At 47.3% G+C, this 22240-nt stretch overlaps 1 protein-coding gene across 6 annotated transcripts; it reads right to left on the bottom strand.

The window, feature by feature from the left end:
- Positions 1–2139: 2139 nt before the first annotated feature.
- On the bottom strand, positions 2140–21230 carry WDR91 (WD repeat domain 91). 6 transcript variants are annotated; one of them, XM_068402171.1, is made up of 15 exons: positions 21091–21230; positions 19143–19322; positions 17464–17670; positions 16516–16599; positions 14254–14378; positions 12092–12269; positions 11657–11815; positions 9371–9585; positions 8775–8925; positions 7248–7342; positions 6756–6924; positions 5841–5949; positions 4872–4984; positions 3699–3896; positions 2140–2764 (listed from the first exon to the last, which is right to left on the bottom strand). In XM_068402171.1, exons 1-15 carry the CDS (start codon positions 21211–21213, stop codon positions 2600–2602), a joined length of 2271 nt encoding a protein of 756 aa, XP_068258272.1. In that variant the 5' UTR covers positions 21214–21230; the 3' UTR covers positions 2140–2599. The 6 variants fall into 6 exon arrangements, with proteins under 6 accessions (XP_068258272.1, XP_068258273.1, XP_068258274.1 ...); XM_068402172.1 differs by having other exon boundaries at positions 9371–9570; XM_068402173.1 differs by having other exon boundaries at positions 14254–14363.
- Positions 21231–22240: the final 1010 nt, after the last annotated feature.

The raw sequence follows: 22240 nt of genomic DNA, 5'->3' as shown, positions 1-22240 counted from the left end.
CCACTGAAGAGTGGCCATGGAGTTAGCCAAGCAAATCTTGATCTGCAACCCCAGGTCATGAGGAAAGAGCCTCTGGGGACTTCTCCACCTCCACAACCAGCAGTTCCTCATGTCTTTGTGCACCTTCAGAAAAGCTGCTGAGAAAGCACCCTAGAGGCTTTGGGGTGCCACCTCTGTGTGGCAGAGACAAGTCATGCAGTGCCAGAAGTGTGGAAATGAGGGCTACAGCAGAAAGAAAGGAGCCTCCCTCTCTCCCTCAGCTGAAACAGTTTCCCCAGGTAGTTCCCTTTGCCGCTGCATAAACACTTTTGTCAGTGAAATGCAGAAGGCAGCATGAGGGAAGCAACAAGCAACTAAGAGGGGCAATTTCGTAAACTACTGCCAAAAATTATGCCACAGCCTCAGGCAGAGTGAGGGGAGCCCTGTGACACCGGTTGCTCACCAAGCGACACCAGCGGTATCATAGCCCTGGACTATCAGTTAGCCAAAGTCGTCCTTGTCTCTCGTTGTGCTTTCTGCTAACAGCAGTACATCATTCAGCTTGCCCCAAGCTGACATTCAGAGGCATTTTTATACTTTTGGGACTTCTGTTTCCCACAGCACTGTTCAAGACCTGGAAGTGGAGAAGAACCATCACACTCCAGGTCTGGCTGGGCAGCAGTGGAAGCTGCCAGCTGTGAAGGTCCACCTGGTCCGGTCCCCATCTCTTCAAATACACAGAGACAGCTAACTAGGCATTACAACTTTGACAAGCCACACTTCACAAATATGCCAAAGCACACTTGGCAAAATCACACTGAAATAACGTTCTACCTCCTTTCTGGGAGATCACCCTTCACATTGGTGAATGCTCATGGATGTCCAGGCTCTAAAACCAAAAGGGCCTTTGGAGGATACCAAAGGTATATTCAAAGAGTAAACCAGACCCGTTCTTCACATAATTGAGAATGAGAGCTCTGCCAAGGAACAACAGTGCTGTAAACTCCCACTAAAGGCCAAGGACACAAGCAGCAATAAGCTCTGTGGTGAAGTGTAAGCAGATGAAATCTGGCCGCTTAGCAGTCCATTCAAAGACTATGCAATACCTGAGCACAGCACTTGCCCTGATGTTGGGGGTGTGCAGGGGGAGAGACAGCTCCAGTAGCAGAGAGCACTATCCAGGACCAAACTGGTTCTGGCCCTCCCTCCTCCTATCCGCCCTCAGGTAGCTGCTAGGCATTATGTAGCTTCTGAACTCCAACACAAGCATTTCAAAGAGTCTGACATGGGATCTCTCCTCTAGTTGGTAGCAGATATCAAAAGGGAATACAATACATCCAAACACAACTTGCCATCCAGAGGGACCTTGACAGGCTTGAGAGCTGAGCCCATGCAAACCACATGAAGTTCAACAAGGCCAAGTGCAAGGTCCTGCACGTGGGTTGGGGCAATCCCAAGCACAAAGACAGGCTGGGCGGAGAATGGATTGAGAGCAGCCTCAAGGAGAAGGACTTGGTGGTGATGGTTGATGAGAAGCTCAACATGAGCCAGCAATGTGCACTTGCAGCCCAGAAAGTCAAACGTATCCTGGGCTGCATCAAAAGCACCATAGCCAGTAGGTCAAGGGAGGTGATTGTGCCCCTCTACTCGCTCTCATGAGACCCCACCTGGCCTACTGCGTCCATCTCTGGGGGCCCCAATGTAAGAAGGACATGGAGCAGTTGGAATGAGTCCAGAGGAGGGCCATGAAGATGATCAGAGGGCTGGAGCACCTCTCCTATGAAGAGAGGCTGAAAGAGTTGGGGCTGTTCAGCCTGGAGAGGGGAAGGCTCTGGGGAGACCTTATAGCAGCCTTCCAGTGCCTGAAGGGGGCCTATAGGAAAGATGGGGAGGGACTTTTTACAAGGGCAAGTAGTGACAGGACAAGGGGTAACGGTTTTAAACTGAAAGAGGGTAGATTTAGATTAGATATTAGGAAGAAATTCTTTACTGTGAGGGTGGTGAGACACTGGAACAGGTTGCCCAGAGAAGTTGTGGATGCCCCCTCCTTGAAAGTGTTCAAGGCCAGGCTGGAATGGGGCTTCAAGCAACCTTGCATACTACTGCCCCAGCCACCCTCCATGTTTTGCAGCAACTACTGAACAGAGCACAGGAATCAAGTGCAAGGGAATATTTTCTTTTTATGGAAAAAAAACCCAAAACCAAACAAAGAAATAAAAGCACAACAGCAGATGCTATGCTTAAAGAATACTCTGGTTTCACACTGGCCTTTCCCATTTGAGCCATGCATGCCTCCTCCAGCCTCATCATCTTCTGCAGAACTCCTGACATGATCCCAGCAGCCTTCTAGCCACGTGCTACTCAAGGCTCCCTAATGGAGGGAGTCCAACTGCCACAATGGGTCAGTGGAGACTTATTTTTCAGTGCTGCCACTGATCCGGTCCCATACTGCCATTCTATTGCACAGTGGCTTGGCAAATGTGTTTCATGTTTGTCAGAAGGCAAAAGCTACCATGAGAAAAGGGACTGTGGTTTGCCTTCTCTCCCACGCAGTTTGTTCCTGTGGAGTTAACACTGTTTTTGTCACATCTGTTGCTCTTTCCCTTCAGCACTGTCCAGGTTAAGACTTTTGAGCCAGTAAGGTTGTTAATTTAATCTTCCCATCCATAGAGGCGGTGAGGCAGGTCCCACAGTCCATGGCCGTGCTCCAGTCCACTGTGACAACAGGAGCTCGGTGTCCTCCCAGGGAAAGGCAGCTCTCCAGAACCTTTTCCTCACCGTTTAACTACAAGAAGGAAAACATAAGATTTTAAGGAGGCAAGTTTCTGCAGTGGGCACAGCGTACCCACAGGAGAAGCCAAAGCCTGCTACAGACTCCATATCCCTGTCAGCAAACATAATTAAGCAGAAAAGATGTTGGGATTTACTTAGACACATGAGGAAGGAAATTTCCAGTCTCACAACAGAAGCACGTGTTCTCAAGCAGCTCAGCTTCTGACATCAGCTGAGGTGCAGTAATTGAACAAGGCAGGCTAAGAGCACACACTGATCAGGAACACATAAGCCTAAGCTATAGCTCATGTTACTGCAGGTGCTCTGAATGTCCCAGATGCAAAGTAAAAATTCCATCTGATCTGTCTTTCAATGGCCTATACTGATGGGTATTGACTCAAGAGGAGGCAGGCAAGTCGCATGCAATTAGTGACCGCTTGTTATTGTGGCACAGAAATTTGGGTATTTGGAACAATTCAGCCTTACCCTTCATTTAATTTCAGTACACAGTAAAAGGAGAGAATAAGGCTGGGACTAACATAGTTGACTAACATCAGCAAGCACATATGGCAGATGAAAGATGAGCATCAGTCAAAAATCACACATTTTGCATTGAACTGGCATGCATCAATATATTAAAAAAAACAAAAAAACAATTTTGTCCTAGGTACTTGGGCATTAAGGAAAACTGATGCAGCTAAGCTTTAAGGACAAGGAGCTCACATACTCTAGCTACATACAGAGGGCCAAATGCCCACAGAGGGTCCAAACACCTGCTAAACATCACACACTACTAAAATGCACACTGTATGAAACCAAGCAGCAGCTGTCACAGAGTAGGGATGGGTAGGTGCTGCTCGAGAACTTCCAGTGTCTGCTCTTGCAGCCTTGTAACAACAAGAGCTTGTATGAATGCATGAGTACTCCCTATCACTTCTCAGACTTACCTTAAAAATTACTCCCCCAGTAGAAGAACAGGTCAACATATAGTTGCCCTCAGAGTCAAAAGCAAAAAGCCTTCCTCGTGGGAACTGGACTTGCTTGTAGCCGCTGTACCCGGACAGAACAAAAGGACCTGTAGCTTCGCTGGGAAGATCGTACTCAGACACCTTCAAGCCACTTTTGTGAATATTCCACTGAATAAACTAGAATGACAGAGAGAGATGACAAAAGCCCGTAGTTAAATTTAATGGGATGAAAGTAGAGGGGCCATTTGTTTAAGCAAAGTGGCTGTTCCTCACAAACAGAAGATGGCATTTTGACATCTGTATTTAAGTGGCTAGATTTATAAAACACAGGCTGCGAGGGCTGTAAGAGTGCCTACTGTCCAGACAAACACATGCTCTACCTTCCACGAGCACTGCTGCTTATGTGTCCATCCACACTGCATGAAGGATCCTGCTGGGAATTCACTTAACTCTCATCAGCCAAGGACCTACACCTTCAGGCAGTCTCCCTCCCTGAGCCACACCTCTACTGCTGAGGACTGTGCAACTACAGAAACTGATTTTTAGATTGGATATCAGGAAAAATTTCTTCACTGAAAGGGTTGTCAGGCATTGGAACAGGCTGCCCAGGGATGTGGTGGAGTCACCATCCCTAGAGGTATTTACAAGATGTGTAGATGTGGTGCGTAGGGACATGGTTTAGTGGTGGACTTAGCAGTGTTAGGTTAACGGTTGAACTCGATGATCTTAAAGGTCCTTTCCAACTAAAACGATTCTATGAAGCCTTTATTATAAGAAACAGGGAGCTGCTGACAAGAAAATTTATGCAAAGTGGTCAAGGATCTACTCCCTGGTGAATCCCAGATCTCAAATACAGTAATCTCAGGGGCACAGAAAGGTCATCTTCACATGGATTCCCTGCGAAGGGGATGTCACCAACAGTAGGATTTGCAGACAAGGTCTGAGACAGCTCCAGGTGTTAATACGCTTTCCAGCCACTCTCTCTGCAGAGACTCCATGCAGTAGGGTGGTGCTGCACACCTATGATTACAGTTAACAGCCCGCAGATCCTCCAGATTCTGAGGGTATTTTTACTACTATCCCCACCATATGGAGAAGATTCCAGAGGGATCTCAGTGCCAGCTGACCAGTAGAAGGTCGCCCAGAGCCTACCTTGCCATCCTCGCCTATGCTGTAGACTGTGTTCTCATCATAGCTGAACTCAACAGAGTAGACTTCCCCATCGTGTGCCTTCCAGCTCATGGCGCACTCATGCTGCTGCATATCTGAGGGGAGAACCAGTACTGAACACTCATACTCACACAGAGCTGAGGTGAAGAGAGGTACGCCCTTTACGTTCATAACGTCTCTGTCCCAGCCCTCTAAACCAGCCTGGGGGAGCCCAATCCAATCCCAGCACCCTGTGCTTATTCTCCAGCACATGGCTTTTACATTGGCCACAAAAATCATTGCCTGTAACTAGTCACCTCTTCCTCCAGCTTTACAGGGCTGCTCACATGCTTACTGTCAACTGCAGGCATTCTGCATCCAAGCCCCACTGCCACCTTTCTTCTCCTCCGCTTGCTATCCTGTCCACCCTCACAGCTGCTCCCAGTTCTGTCCTCCTACAGACCTGGGACAGATTGCAGCCTCCAGCTCGGCACCCAGGCTAGAAGCAGATCCCTCATGCACAGAAGAGGGAGGCCTGAGTTGTCTTTACCACGAGGACAGGCTGAAGAGGACAAAACCTGAGAAACTGAAATTGCTCAGGGAAGAAGGACTGATGTGAAGCCCTTGCCTTCAACTGAAGATCACGCATTAATTGCTATCCTCAAGACTCAGCCTCTGGCAGTGGTACTGCTATATGGCACAGCCATGACCACATGGCTCAAGGGCAAGTTAACTCTGCTCCTCAGCAGGAGGGAAACAACAAATCCAGCAGCACTACGAGGGTCTCCAGCCAATGTCCCCTAGAGAAAGTTTATGTCAATTCACTCCTGAGAGCTATTGTGGAGGAGAGAAAATAGCTTCTACCTTGGTGTTTAGGCATGTCTCATAGCTTCCTCCCTGCTGGCAGAAGGGTGCGAGGGGCAGCCAGCTGAGGACAGCAAAGGGCCAGCTCACTGCCCAGTTTCAACATACCAAAGAGACGAACAATCCCATCTGCAGCCCCAGTGACCAGCAGGTTGCCGTTGTGGTTGAAGGCTGTGCAGTTAATAGCAATGGGCTCAGGCTCCAGGGAGAACTGCAACTGGAAGGGAAAGTCTGCATTAATGCCAAGAAATGGAGCTGGGGGTGCTGAGGAGCTGGTCTCCAGGGGAGGGAAGAAAGACAGTATCTAGTAGCAAGAACTCCTCCAGTTTGGAGCCCTACACCTCTCATGACTACAGACTTCAACGTTGGCAGCTGCATTTTACTGTGACACTAAACCAACAATTCATGTCAGCCAAGCCACAGCTTTCTTGGCCATGCCCTCAAGGGTGCAAAACCAGCTTCTGGCAGGCATCAGCTTGAGTATGTTGCTTTCTCCTACACATCAGGGACAGCATTTCTTAAGGGCAAAGGTGAGGTATGGGATGAGGATTCCCTGCCAGAATCTGATCCATCTAAATCAAAACAATGGAGAAGATGACATGAGAGGAAACCTCTGAAAGAAGCACTTCACTTAAAAACAGGGAGGGCAGGGGAAATAGCAGCAAAGAAAACCCTTCAATATAGCTCAACTGGAAAGAGCCTGAGCAAAGCATCACTCAGTCCACTTGGGACATTTCCAGTCACAAACTGTACAGGCAGGATAGAAACAAGGCTACGGACTATTTTGAAGAATCCCTCAAAAAAACCAACACACCAACAAAACAAAAAAACCCCACGCAAACCCAGCAGCTGCTCACATTATTCATTTTTATCCTGCACATGATAGAGGGGAAAGGAGGAAGGGGGAAAAAGAAGGGTATAGAAAAGAAAGACATAATTTAGGAAGAGGGCTCCCACACTTTGAAACAGAAGACACTCCTTCTCAGCAAGCAGACTGAGAAAGGAAAGAAACCCAGCAAGTACCTGCTGCTTCATCGTTTTAGTGTCCCACAGTAGCAGCTTCCCAGGAACTTGGTTCACGCTTTTGCCCCTGGAGCTGACTGCTGAGAAATCCATGTGGGAGATGGGGCTCTGGGCTGCCGCGGAACAGACAAAGGAGGCACCACTTGGGCTGCAGGCAAGCGAGAGGATCCTGAAACACAGCAAACAGTCTGACTTGCCTCTCTCCAGCAGCTGCCTCAAGCACAACACTCGACTATGAGCTCTCCCATTAAGACCCTGCAAGACAGGGTGCATTGTAAAGGAGGGCAGGATTCGTGTGCTTAGACAGATTTTCAGTGTCTCACGTTTAATTGAGCAGTTCACTGCTCAGACATGGACTGCCCTCTGAATGAAGGCTAGATAGTCCTGCAGTTGCAGTAAAGCAGCAGGAACATTAAGACTTCACCTACCTTTTTTCAGTCAAAACCAACAACATCTATATTTATATACAAAAAATCAGTATTCCAGAGTTACCTGGGCATGTCTTCATCAATGCTGATTTCACAGAGATTCTTCTTCGCTTCTGTGTCATAAAGACGAACCGTCCCGACCCCACTGCCAAGTAATAGCTTGAAACCAGCAAGAAGGAGATAGGAGGAGTGTGAGTGAGTACAATGATGCTGTCCAACAACCACCAACATCACAGAGTAAATTTTTTTCTACTCATGCATTCGGATTAAACATCACTCCAGGGTACATCGTGTCTTTCTGTGCATATCACACTGAGTAGGACTACCCCAGCGCCACAGAAGTCAAAGCATTGCTTTCCAGTGAGAAAAAGATCTTATAGGCACTAAGGTGGAGAAAAAGCCACTTTAGTATGGCTCAACATTATAGGACGCAAAACATGTGGAGTCTCAACATCTAGGGGAGCAAGGAAAGAGTAACACAGAATTAACAATCTAAGTTTAAGAGAAAACCAAGTAGAATCCACCTCCTTTCATCCAGGGGAGAATGAAGCCATTCAGAAGGACTCACACGTGCTCTATCAGTGGTGCTTCAATTTAAATCAAAAGTAAAACCATGGAGGGATGCATTATCAAAAAAAATGAAGCGAGCTGGACCCTTCTCACTTCAGAGCCTGACTTGCTGCTGACTCCCCACATATTTCATAAAGAAGAATCTTTCTATCAGCAAGCAGGAAATAAACTCCACAAAGCAGCAGAAATATCAGAACAACTGCATGGGCAACTTCCTCTCTAAGAGCAAAAGAAAAGAGACAAGCTGTAGCACCAGCTCTTCACAGGTGGCATTTTGGGGTTAGCAGCAACACGTCACCAGTGCCAGAATGTGAAGAATATTCCCTCAGTTGCAGGCCTGCCTTCTCACACAGCCCTGTCTCTTCACCAAGGGAGGGCATGAAACACTAGCAACAGTTCTAGAACTCAGAAGAATGCATATAATTTGATGCTTCTCTCTAGCAATAGAACTAGAAAAAAAGTGCTATAGGAAACATTTAAACTGTCATAATATTCAAACAAGCTCTGAGCTCCTTATGCACACACCAACCCCCAACTCATAAGTCACCAGTATAAAACTGGCCATGGAGCCCTTTTCAGACATGCACAAGCAGAATGCCAACACCACACCCCTGCTCTCCTTTCTCTGCTTCTGGCTCAGGGTGTGAGTAAAGCTCCACAGCTCCCTGCTGCAGGGTTGCCATGGGCTGTTGCCTCTGCCTGCCGTTATAAGTGGCTGCTGGCTCTGCCTGGAGAGAGACTTCTCTTAAAGGAGCTACTTCTATCCTGCAGCTGTACCCACACTGCAGCTTGGGAACTTCTGTCTCAGGGCAACCAGTGGTGAATTCCTTGCTCAATACACAGAGCACATTCCCCACTCTAGTTTTACTTAAGACCCTATAGGCTTCAGTTCCCCATGTCCCACTAAAGCAGAAACTGTTGCCCTTATCTTATTCACAATACAGCTGTCTAGAAGTTAATGTGCAACACAGCCCCAAATCATCTGCTGTGACTCTCCAGCCTCCACACGCAGACTACTCACCAGCCGATCACGCTTGGTCGCCCATTCCAGAGACAGCAACGGAGATTTGGAAATGGATGAAGCTTTAGTTTGCATTATGGGGTTAAAAGACCAGACTTTGATGACCCCATCCACATCCAAGCTGGCCACTCTCCGTCCAGAACAATCAACCCTATGTGCAGAAGGAAACTGATTGGATATTTTTCTCCCTAAAGTTTTTAGATGCGAGTAGATACCCCAATAATCCTTCCTCTCCTGGCCACACACCAATTCCTTCTGCAGGAATCAGAACTTCCTTGTGCCACTTCCTTTCAGTCCACAATAACTGGCACAATGAAGCGCACCAAGTTCCACATGCAAAGCGTAATGCCCTTAAGCAATACCATCCTGCTTTCCCAGGGAATTTCTTCCTGGCTGGCATTTCGCAATCACAAAAATCTGTCCATTCTCTCTGCACAAGCTACAGGCTATTTTCAGTCACACCAACGCAACTGCCCTACAACTGAGGGTACATGCACAATGTGCTGGACAAAACAGAGGCTGGGAAAAAGGGGCCAGACACAGCTGATCCTCTACAGAGGCTTCTGTGAAAAAGCACTCTTCTGCCAGGCCATTACCTGCAGTACATGATGGATGAATGGTGCTCCCCATACTCCTCCTGGCTCAGGACGATGAAAGGCTGCTCCTGCCGGACCCCCAGAGCCTCTGCACTGCTGGCAGGCATTTTGGTTGAAGTCTCTGCTTGCTCAGCATGCAGTTCTGAGCATGGCTCTGTCTCAGCTGTGCTAATATCTGTTTTCTTCTCAGTACTTTGGCCCTGAAGAAAGAAATCCTGTGTGAAACACAAGGAAGCAGGAGCTCCAGATCAAGCTCTTCAGCCACCCCAGCCTGCTGGAAGAAAAAAACCCAAGAAGCTGCACTGAAACAGAAGCATTGTCAGCTCAACACCCCTTCTGCCAGGGACCTTTCTGAGCACAAGGATAGTGTGTTGCACAACTGCACCATTTAATATGGCCTCCTTGGTTGTAGAGTCCCTTATATCCCCCTCCATGTGCCCAGCCATACCCTTTCCTGTAAGAATTAAAGGAACCACAACATCTCTGTTTGGCATACCTCGGCTGATATCAGAGGCCCCTTTTGATGCCCTTAGAGCACAGATTCACAAGCAAATCAACACATTTCAAGGAATTCTTGCATTCAGCAATGTAAATTAAGTCTGTATAATACGCAGTTCAGCAAACCTGCACAAAAACTCTTGTTGGATGGTGAGCCCCAGTGGATGGCTTATCCTCATCTGCCAGAGGTTTAGTCTGTGCACACTGGGGCAACCACTGCAACCAAGTGACTGATGACAACGGCAGAGTCGACATGAGTCCAAAAGCTTAACACCCAATTTGACAGGGCAGAAAGGACAAATGGGACTTTTAGGAGGTGAAGGTATGTAAATGAGACAAGACCTGCACTGCAGCACACAGAAGTGTTTGAAAGCAGCATGGTCTTCCCTTGCCACCAGACGCTGAACAAGAAGCAGATACAGCACATAACCCAGTAAAACACCTGCAAGCATTCCTTTGCTAAACCATCCTCTGAAGAGGAAATGCCCCAAAATGGTATTGGTATTGATGGTTTTGAATCCCTATTCCCTAACACATCCTTGCCTTATTTATAGTAGCTTCAAATCTTGAGCAATGGGTCAAACACTGCATAATCAAATCATCTGAAATCACAAAGCTGGAAAAGATTGGGAAATAAATTCAAGAATGCCACTCTTCATGTTAGTTTATGTGGGGAGATAACAATCAGTGACACTCATGTGAAAGAAACAGTGCCGCCTTTCCATTTCTTTTTTGCTCACATGTGTTGAGAACAACAGAAAGCTAAATAGTATCAGCTTCCCCGAGAGCACCAGAAGGAACTTTTACAAAGCCAGGAAAACACTGCCTTAACCTGGAACATCACAGAAAAAGGAAAGTCAAAGGATATGTACTGGGAAACTGGGCTTTGCAGTTTTCTGACCGATGTTTAATTAAAAAGTTTTAGATGAGCCATGAAGAAAAAAGTTCTCTTATGGCCTTGAATGCTCAGTGGTGGAGTAACATCTCGTCTCTAAAGCAGCGCTCCCACACACAGAACAGCCACACACACGGGCCAATAAGTAACAGTCTCTCAGCACTCTTGCCCCACCAAGGCAGAATGTCTTATACAGCCAAAATAAACATGGCTGAGATGCTGCCATCATTCCTCCTGTGCTCTGTATCCTTTAACCACATGGCTGCTGAAAGCCAGACAATACACAAGGGAACAGAAGTAGTCTGCTGACCTTCAGCAGTTAAAATCCAGGACGCAGTTTTATTATTTCATCAGATTAGAAAGCAGGGCACACCCCCAGGCAAAACTGCAACATACAGGGCAAAAAACTCCAAAAAGCACAGGTTGCTAGGAAGGGTATTTCCATTCCTATCCAGGAAAACTTTCTTTTAATTTTATCTGTCCCACACAGAGCCTGCACAAACATAAGAACCCATAGGAGAGAACTCATTTGGGCCGGATGGTTGAGCCAAGCCCATTGCCACTAAGGAACCGGGATTATAACAAGGTATTTGAACAGACCCATTAGGGTGGATGAAACACACCCTCCCCAGGACCAGGCTGTTGAAAACATCACAACAGAAGACAACTCTTCTTCCATTCAAAATGTCAATATTGATTCCCTTCCAGGGACACAGAAATAAATTGAGTGTGGAAGGAGTTGATTAACTTCAGAGATTACCCTTTGATACATTTAGATCTGAGTAGCAATTCAGAAGCTTAATGGGAACACTTGCACTTGTTTTACCACCCAGCACAACAAACTGCAGAAATACCAGCCCTCCGCTTCCCAGCCTTGCAGCGTTGCCCAGTACCTGGAAGGTCCCTTTTGACAGCAGTTCCTTCCTTTCCTTCCCGTGCTCTTGCAAGCGCTTTTGCCGCTGCTGCAGGGAACTTGACTCGCCTGCTACTAACCCACTGAAGTGGCTCTTCCCGTCCTTACAGCTCACTGTTCCTTCTTTTCCTTTGGCACTCTGGAAGGCAGAGGAATGATTTGGCAAAGTCACACTTGTGCTCGGCTGCAGAACAGAGCAAAAGAGGAGACAAAGAAACCAAGCACCTGCAAGGGCTCCACAAGGCCCCAGACAAGAGCAGCTGTTCTTGTGCTGCATTCAGGCCCAGCATACCCTTGCAAGGAAGCAAGGACATTTAATTTTTTCAGGTGGAAGGCAAAAGCTTGGAGCAGTGCTGTGCTGCAAGTTAACTCCTTGGATACTGAGCACTTTTCAACAAACACAGTCGAGAATTACCTGGTGATTTGTTGGTTCTTTCTTCCCTAGCAGCATACTGCCGGTCTGTGTTGGAGAAGCCCCACTTGGATGGGCTGGTCTGGAAGGGCCCTTTTTACTTTGGGAGAGAAAGGAGGACAGAAAGCCTCCCCGGGACTGAAGAGAATGTGCAGTACTCCTCTGGCTGCAGGTCATATCACTAATTTAGGAAAAAAAAAACAAAACAAAAAAAAACCAAAAAACAAAACACAAAACACAAACCACAAAGAAAAAAAACACCAAACAATATGAAAGTGTAGCCAGACAGACAACCTGATCAAAGACCACCCAACAAGTGAAGTGCCAGCTGTTTGAACCACTGGAGGACAGATGTTTCTTTCCAGGCCAACTTAACACTATGCATTAAAAAATTGTTTTAAAATATCCTGTTAGTGCCTGGAGCAGATCATTATAATTACTGTAACCAAAGCTCACTTCTCAGAGGTGCCACTTGCTGAATCTCCTGTAGGGCCACCTCAAACTCCTTCCTCTCCATCTGCTTAGTTTAGAAAGACCCTAAGGGAAAGGCAGGGGAATTCAGATTTCCAAAGAACCTATTCAGCAGGGATTCCCAATTCAAAGCATAAACCAGACCTACTTCAAGAGGCATTCAGTATCCAGTGTTTCACTGAACATCCTTAGATATTCAGCAAGTCATGTTCAGCAATTTTAAAGCACAGGCCCTCAATATCTCAAAAACTAGACCCAAAGAATATAAGAAAGTTTAGATCCATTTCTATGATTACACACACCTCCCTTCTCAGCCCGCAATGCCAGGAGTGGCAGCTGCTTCCCAGAACATAACTGTCTGACATCACTCCACAACAGCTGCCTCTGAAAGCAGAGCAGCACCCAGGGGAGGGGGATACAATCATCTTCACTGTGTCTATCCTCTCTTCTAGGAAGGAACTGTTCTAACCAAAGTCGGGCTTTGGTTGAGCAGAGACATGGAAAAGGAACGAGAACCGGCTCCCAGACTAAGAGACAAGTTGCACACACAAGAAATGCCACGTCTAAAGGCAAGTTCTCTAATACAATGGACAAAAAATGAATATGGGAATAATCACCCATCCCTCACAGTCACTCTCCCCCATGTTTGCAGATGAACATCAGGGCTTTCCACACAGAGCAGTTAGAATAAACAAAAAAAAAATATCTCAATTAAACTCTGTAGCCTGTCCTGTGGCAGAGCAGTTATCAAGATAGTTCACCAGACACTTAAGTCTCTTTAATCAGACAACTTTTAAACTAAAACAAAGAATTTGTGTGTGGTCTCTGCTACAACTTCTATTCGTCATCAGCAGCAGGATAATTTGAGCAATCCTCCTCCTGTCTGAATAGAAGTGAAAGAAGCACATGAGAAAGTCAAAGCCCCAGCAGTGTTATTAATACCTTGTGGCTAAAGTACGTTTGCTTTCAGATCCTTTTAAACCAAGGGAAAAAAAAAAATCTCAAGAACACGATAAATTCAAACAGACTTGCTTTGCATGACTGTGTACTGGGGAAAAAATAAGAGTTTAAATAACAAATAAACAAGTTGTATCACTGTGTATGTTGCCCATTTTCCACAGATAGGAATACAATAGATGTAGCCATAAAACAAACTTTAGCTGCAGGAAGTTTATGGGGAATTCTGTGCATAACTGAGCCTTGCAGAAGAGAAACTCCTTTACCCTTGACTTTGCAAAAGCAAGAAGGCATCTCTGTGTAACAATGACCTCTTTGGGTCATACAGTAACAGTGTCTACAAAACAACACAGGGCACTCGCCTACTGCACCGCAGGCACTGAGTAAATAGGGAGTCAAAGAGACATCCCTTCATTTGAGCAATACTGCAGGGTATTGCACTGCTACCAGTGCCCTGGTTGCCCAGAACACCTTGGTGTAATGCTGAGAGCAGAGCAGAATCGCTTCCATGTGCGTTTGGGCTCTACTGACTGGCAAGAATCTCTCTCCCAAATGGTGGTAGAGATGCCCGTCATGAATTCCCCCATTAAACCTACTTAAGTCACCAGAATATCTGCCTGGATATCTTTCTGCATTGATTCCCTGGGCAAGGAACAAGGAAATGACCCTCCAGGAGCCTCCCTGATCCAGTAAAAGCAGCAAAGCCTGTCCCCAGCTCCTCCCCTGCAGACACTCACAGCTCAGAGTCCCCTAGTCGATCCATGTTGGCCACATATGCTGGCAATCTGTGATGCACAACTGCTTGTTCCACCTCCAGCTCCTCTTTTTTCATACGGGAAGATTCAGCCTGCAAAGCAAACAGCTACGAGAGAAGAGGGCCAAGTAAACAGAGGGTCACTGAGATTCACCTCCATCCCACTTGCCGACGTTGTTTACTCATTTCAACAGCCATAGAAGGGTGGGGAGGCAAGAAAGTTGCTCTGACTTGCTGAGCACCACATTATCTCAAGTAGTGAAAACAACCAGTACTTTACACACATGAAACTGGAGCCTACTTAAATCCTTCACTCCTCTCCTTGGGCTGTTGCTGTAGGGACATTAATGGTGCTGGGAAAGCAAGCCGGCCAGGGCACAGCTAATCAGCCGCTCCACGCAGGCAATTCAAGGCCCAGGGCAGGCAATGCATGTGACTGGCAGTAGTGATGTATGGGCACTGAGCCTAGAAGGTAATCATCTTCCCACGGCCAAGGGTTTGGTGAGCTGGCACGGCGCACCAAGGCCCACACCATCAGGTCACCCTGAAATCCAGCTCCACGCCCTGCCCAGCTCCCGCCCAAGCATGACAGTGAGATTTCTCTCTACATTATGGAGAAAGAGACATTTTTCTTTTTCCTCCTTAGCAGAAAGGATCCTCATGATGCAGCTTTCTGTGACGGATGTGGTTTATGCCTGTGACTCTTGTTCTCATGAGGAGTTCCTCAGGCTTTTCTGTTTCCGCACATTTGTTTTTGAGACAATTCTTTTTCCCTTTATCATAGTATTTAAGGAAAGAAATTACAAGACGAAAAAGGAGCTTTAGAAATCCAGCTTGCTATTCAGGTATTTGCATTGTTTCAACCGTGAAATCAGAATCACTACTTAATCTCAACTAGCATTGATTTCAATATTTAGTCACATAATTTTTTATTTAAACCTGTATTCTATAGGTAGCTGCCTCCTTTTCTGACCTGAGCAGTTCTCCAAAAAGTAAAGTCTAGTTTTACCTCTGCGTATTTGCTTGAGAACACTTATCCAGTCTGGAAGTGATATCAATCAACATACCACAAACAATACACAGCTTTAATTGGACTAAAAGTACAGAATACAAAATTGAAGGAAATAAAAAACATACCTTATCCTGCTGTCCCTATTCACTGACCATCTTTGTGGAACCCTCCTGTCAAAGTTTGCCTTATCCGCTGACTCCATACAGCACAATGACAAACCTTGCTTTTGTTTCACAAAAAAAGTCTCCTTCTTGAAATCAATTATTCTATTTTACTTCAACATTTTTAGGACAAATGAGCAGTGTTGATCAGCTACCAAAACAGTTGAAATAGGAAGCACAACATACAACACAATGTTTTGTAACACAGGAGGTAAAGCACAAAACTTACTTTACTGAAGTAGTCATACAGCAAGAGCTTTTACTTGGTATGCTTGAGGAAGTGAAACTAAAGTCCTGCTTACATGAATAAGGCTTCCCACTTGTACATGATCATCCACATGTGGTCTGTAGTTTAGAGTGTTCTTAAACTGTAGATTTCCTGAATCTCTCTAATAGGAAAGGACCAACCTGTGTTATATGTTCTTACACCCTCTCTCTAAGCATCTGCTGATGATACTGTCAAAAACAAGACATGGAGCTGGATAACATTTTGCCTGAACCAGTCAGCCCTTCTTACGGTTTACTGTAAGGTCGGGCGTTGGGAAACAGACATTCACAATATTTCCATCAGTTAATCTACATTGCTTTGAATGCACTTCAACCACGGTGAAATGGCCATTTCAGAAGTAACCATTTCTGTCTCTTTGCCAGAAGTTATTGCCTGTTTCTATTGCTCCATCAGCTAAAATCTGGAAGTGACTGAAAACTCTAGCACAAGTTTCCAAAGTCAGCCATATATGCCCTTAACCTGACACTAGTTTCAGCTTGTCTTGACTTTGCAATGTAGCAGGAAAGGAGTTTGCACAGTATTCAGACACCTGTCAGATAGCACAGGGAAAGGGATAGTCACCTCCAGCAGAGGGATCCTAAACAGACATTTCACGATATGATCACAACCCTAAGTTTGCTGGAGACAGTTGAAAGATAAACCAAAATAACAAAGGGCTTATACAAAAATCTGCCTTGGAATAACTGCACTGAACAGGTACAACTTTCTTGAATGGATGGAACCAATTTTACAAAACTCACAGCCTCATACAGTCAGCAACTAAAGAGTGACTTCAGTTCTGACCTTATGCCGCAATGATTCATTTTCTTCTTGTATGAGACTGCTCCTGAGACATTCAGCTTCAAAGTTCAAAATGACTGGAACTGGTGAGGAATGTTAAAGAAAACCAAGGCAATAACTTGTGTGCACCTGGCTTAATTCTAGAAGCCAGCACTGCATACCGGCCATTTGCCTGTAAGACAGCAAAGCTGCCCAGTCCATACTACCAGCAAGAAGAATGTGCAAGGCCAGAGGACTAGTAACAGCTTAGTTACCTAGGTCAACTTTGTACTTTCTCTGTACTTTACTGTTGCACAAACTATTTCACATAGGCTTTGCAAAGATTTTTAGATTCTTCCTTTTTACATGTCAGAAGTTGAGGACAAGACGGGTTATGTTACTGCATTAGCATACACTGAAGAAACAGTTCAAGGTGAGCTGTATTCCAGCTGCAGTGCAAACCTGCCCGTCAGCAAACAAATAAGGTCAGAACTCGGTAGTGTGGGACAAAATCTGTTATTTCTGCCAGCACTGAACTGCACTATTATAGTGAGCTGTCACTAGACAATGCTGTGAACATACGTACCCAGAGGAGGGTCTAACAGGAGATGCTAGTTCAGTTATGGACTATGAGCCAAGGTTGCATGCCTGTTTTGAACTATGCCAAGCAAAGTGGAAAAGCGTTTCAGAACAAGATGTGCACAAGACTTCTAGTTGCCAGCATAGGGATGAGTTCAGCATTAGCAACATCCACAACTGTTTGTGCCCAGGGAATATAACATATCATCAGATAATTGAACAATAATTATTCCAACATCCTCTGGTAAACACCAGCTTCCTATTAAGTCTTGGCTCTAAACAATCACCTGAAAGCAGCAAGTTTTGTAATACTATATTCTTGGCACCACTGCTAATAGTAAGCATAACACTAGGGCAAGGGAAATTTAACTGTCAGTTGCAAAAAAGGATATGCATGCACTGAAATAAGACGCTCAGAAAGTTGTGCAGAGACACGATAAATGTATCTGCCCATTGGCGTGAGAAATAGGTGGCGAAGGTGGGGTTGGAGTCTGGGGCAGGGAGGAAGGGCAGGACAAACCAATCCTTCCACTCCGCCTGGTTCTGGAGCTCAGAGGCCTGCTTGAGGAAAAACTCCTGCGCCTTGTCATTGCGACCGGTCTGAAACACAGCAAGAAGAACAGGGCTCACGCTTCCATTCATGCCATCACATGGGTTCTAGGAGTACTTGCTCTGTGTTATGAACACACCAACAGAGCAAGTGGTTAGAGTTAACAGATTCATCTAGGAACAAAAGAATCTCAAATATGCTCGGAGAAGCTCACAAATGCACTTAATCCCACCTTCTTTCTAGCCACCACAGCCTTGTTTAAAGGCTGAGGCAAATCAAACTAATCACTTACACTGATTTCCAGCTAAACCAGTGCAGTTTGTGCACTGACATAAGATGTGAGCCTTTGTACACAGGACCAAAGTATACTTCAAATTACTCAAATCTACAGCAGATGTAGCCTGAAAAGGTTTCAATCTGATACCTTATTCAGACAGGACAGTCACGCCTCAGGGTAAGCACAAGGCAAAACAAAACACGAAAAAACACACTTCCAGAAGCGTGCATTAGGTTTTGACTCCTCCACCAACACCCGTCATTTAAGATTTTCAGTCAGGGAATGGTATCAAGGAGGAAACATTGCTTCTAAACGGTAAAAAATGAAACATTAATTCCTGACAGGTATTTGTCTGTTCTGTTTGCCAAAGCCCACCCTGTGTAATATATTCCATTGACTTTCCTAGGGTTTCAACAAGATAATCTCTGCTCCATTTTAAGCTCATTATTTTCTGTTCTATTCAAAGCAAACAAAAAACATTCACTCATTTTCTCTCCCACATTACTTTGTACAGATTTAAAGCCCATTTCTCCCCTCTCTTAGAAACTAAAACTTAACACCACCAACTTCAAGTCACCTTTTTTTTCTTCTGGACCCTCCAACGCCCTTGATGCTTTAAGAACAGTGGTGCCTGGAAGGCCTGGCTGAGTTCTGCCAGCAGGTTAGAGCGGAAGGAATACAAACAATCCTGCTGGTTGATCCCCAGCACCGCAGTAAGGCCCTTCCCTGCACAGCTGCTGCCTGCTCAATCGTTACTTATTCTGCATCAGAGCAGTTGACTGCTCCTACCTACATACAAGTGCTTGGGGCTTTTTTCTGCCTGTTTCTTCAACTTATGAAGACTGCTTTGAGCCCTGTTCTTGTCCTCCTCTGTCCTCATGGCAATGCCACACAAGGCAGTGTTTACAAACCTTGCGATCTCTCATGGTATCCAAGTTATTAACAGAGGCTGAGCAGGACTGAGCTAGCAGTATAGGCTTCCTGTCTGAGGGAGACCTGCCTTCATGTCTGAGTGTGAATATCATGCTCCCAGCTATTTCCCTCTCGCCTGAGCTTCCCTATCCTGCTTACAGGCTCGTCATGTGAGTCCGCATCACACTCCTTACTACACTCCTGATACATGACACATGAATTGCTTGTCCCTTACCCACCAGGTCTTGTCAAGAGGCTCACAAGGGTATTTCATTGCTCTGGTTTCATAGACCAGGATCTTTTTAGAACAGAAAGCTACAAATCAAACACTACCTGAACAGTATGGACAAGGTAGTATCGGAATAAGCTGGTTTTCAGCTTGCTCACTGTTGGCCGGTACACATCTTCCAAACGGCTGAAAAGGCGGCGGTCCAGATAACTCCAGTAATCCCGCAGGGCGGCCAGATCGTAGCTCTGAACGAACTGCTGCAACTGGTCCACTATCTTATCCGCCTAAAGAGGGCAAAATGAGGAAGAATGCAGTCACGTGAGGGCTCTTCCAGCATAAGAGACTTTCTGTAACTTAATGCTGAGAAGCTTTAACTGCGCAAATACTGCTACAATCCAGTACTTATGCATTTGCTATTTTCCTAATCCAGGAAACACTCTGCATTTTGTATTAGTGTTCTTCCACTCTGCAGCACCCTTCAAATAAAAAAAAAAAAAAAAAATAAAAAAAAAAAAGAACATGAAAGAACACAGCCAAACAGGTTTTGGCAAAAAGATCACGTTTTGTTAAACACAGTTGGTCGGGTTTTTTGCAAGTAAGCAAAACCTTTCACTTCTTTTAAAAGTCAGCTGATAATGAAGAAACAGGAATAATGTGATTAAATGTTGAAAACTTAGTGCAGCATCTGGAAAACAGTACTATTTTTAGACTAAAAGGAAAAAACTGTACTTAGCCAACGGAAAGAGGAAGAAAGATCCATTGTACTGCAATCTTTGAAGTACCTCTATCTTTAATAACATCATCTATTAACAAGGCAGGCATTAAAGCTTGCAACAATTCTTCTCTTTCAAAATCATTTCTGCAATATGATTAAGGCAGAACGGTGGTGTGGGAATAGATTTTTAGTTCAGTAATTTCTGATGGCCAAGGCAGGCATCAGAAAAAAAAAAATCTGCAACTTATATAAAATTCAACTACCAAAGTTGTTCAATATGTGGTTTGCTCCCCTCTCATCAGTTAATGTCTTAGGACATCATCCAGCCTCTGTTTCTGTGGCTTCCTACAAATAAAGGAAACAAAAGTCTGTGACCCCAGCAGTCCCTTCTTAATTTTGGCTTAGACAATGTTATCCCAATTAAATCAACTGTTTGCCGACCTCTAAACATTAGCAAAGTGCTGGTCTTTTAAAAATAAAGCAGTATGTTTTATGAATGATAAAGGCAGTGGTTGCACTGCTGGCTACAAAACACTCCATTCAGTGCCCAGAACTGCTGCTACAGGAACATGAAGCTCGCACAAAGGACTGAAACTGTATTTTCAAGGCTGGCAAATTCTGCACCAATTTCCACGCATCTAGCAAGGTAGCTGGAGCTTAAAACAACCCAACTAAGGAGAAGAGCTGTGAAGCTGCTGTATAAAAGTCTGATGACCGAGAAAAGATGCAGGCAAAGAGATGTCCTCCTGCCACTGCCCTCTCGTACGTGCCTCCTCCGTTCCCCCCGGCACGAAGCTGAGGATCCTCTGGTGTCGACGGGTCGGATGTAGGGTCCATAGACGGCGGTTCTGGACGGGCTGAGCAGACCGCCGGCGCGGGGGCGGGCTGGCCGGGGGCCCGGCTGGGAAGCCGGGCGAGGGGATGGAGCCCGTCGCCCAGCGCCGCTGCCCTGCGCTAACGCTCACGCCGCTTCGTAGCCAAGCGGGGGCAGAGCCTTCAGACGGCTAAAGGCGTCCCGCCGGGAGGCTGCGCGTACACACACGCCGGCAGGGCCGGGCGGCGGCCCCCGTCACCGGGATGCAGGGGGTCCCGCCTGCGCAGCCGGCCGGGCTCCGGCGCCCAACCCAGCCCGGGAGAGGCGGGGGCGGCGAGCTGCCTTCACGGGAAAGCGCGGGGGCTCCGACAGCTGCCCCGCCATCGCCCAGCCCGCTCTCCTCGCCCAGCCCCGGGAGCGGGTGCGCGGAGAGGCGCCCGCGGCCCGCGCGGGGACCGCGTCCTCCCCGGGGGGCACCCGCACCCAGCGCCCCGCCAGGGAGGGGGACGCAGCTGCCACTCACCCGGAAGCCCTTCTCCCGGTCCGCCTTGATCTCCGCGTCCAGCTGCTTCAGGGCGGCGGTGAAGCCGCGGAAGAGCAGATACTCCCGCACCAGCTCGTCCGTGCGCGCCGCCGCCGCCGCCATGGGGGCCTCGCGGCGCCGCCGGCTCCGCCCGCCCACGGGCGGGGAGAGGGGAAGGCCGCCCCGAGCGAAATGGCCCGGCCCAGCGCCAGGGGGACTACAGCTCCTGGCGTGCCTTGCCGCGCCCGCCCAGCGCAAGGCACGCCAGGAGCTGTAGTCCCCGCCGCTGCACATGCGCACGGCCTGCCCGCCTCTCCCTTGCCTTGCCCCCTCCCTCCCCTCAGGCGCCTACAGCCCGCGTTTTTCCCGCCTCCTTAGTGGCTGCCGCCGGGCGCCGGCTGCGTCCCGACTGGCCCTCCGCCACGTGCGGCTCATGTTGCTGGGCGCCGGCGGGCAGAGGCGCGGCGGCGGCCATGGGAGGGGGCCAGGGCGCGGCGGGGCGGGGCGGGGCGGGACCGGACCGGACCCGTGGGGTCGGGTCGATCGATCGATCGGTCCATCCCCTCAGGCGTCCGGCGTCGGGTTGCTGCGGGCCGGTCTTTCCCCTCTCGGCTGCAGGAGCAGCAGCAGGGGAGGGCGTTCTCTCCTCTAGGCTTGCGGTCGGTAACCGGGCGGGGGGTGTCCGTCCAGTTGCCAGGAAGGGCTTCCCCAGGCGGGCGCCTTGGGCTCTGTCAGGCTGAGGGGTGACTGCAGCAGGCCCGTCTGGGTGTGGATCTGGCCCTTCCACACATGTGTACATCTGATATCGTTGCCTGCTCCGATGTCATGGTTATTTGGGGAAAAAAATGGCGACGGTGTGAAGAAATCTGTCTTTTAGTAATGTTGGTGGGAGCTGAGGGGTCTAAGCGCTTTGTGAAGCCGAGCCCTGGGTAGCCCATGGAAATGGAGCATCGTGCCATTGCGGGGAAGGGTGCAGGAGGTGGGAGGTTTATCTCGGCTATATTTCAGGCCACACAGTTTATCGTTAGTGGTAGAATAGGTTTAGTCAGTACTTATGGATGGTATCCATCAGGCAAAGAGATTTCAGACTCCGTTATTTCCTATGGAAAAATGAGCTGGAGTGCTCTTGTCAGTCACCCTGAACTTTCCT

Source organism: Nyctibius grandis, chromosome 5, assembly GCF_013368605.1.
Source record: "Nyctibius grandis isolate bNycGra1 chromosome 5, bNycGra1.pri, whole genome shotgun sequence".
NCBI classification, from domain to species: domain Eukaryota; kingdom Metazoa; phylum Chordata; class Aves; order Nyctibiiformes; family Nyctibiidae; genus Nyctibius; species Nyctibius grandis.
This window is presented reverse-complemented; position numbering and strand designations above follow the sequence as displayed.

Bases quoted from the DNA above. Each gene is read 5' to 3' on its own strand.
- WDR91 (XM_068402171.1), bottom strand. From the start codon at position 21,213: ATGGCGGCGGCGGCGGCGCGCACGGACGAGCTGGTGCGGGAGTATCTG. The intron at 11,816-12,091 runs GTAATTCTCGAC...TCTGCCTTCCAG, and splicing joins AAGAACCAACAAATCACCAG to AGTGCCAAAGGAAAAGAAGG. The intron at 5,950-6,755 runs GTACTTGCTGGG...TTTCCCTTCCAG, and splicing joins CTAAAACGATGAAGCAGCAG to TTGCAGTTCTCCCTGGAGCC.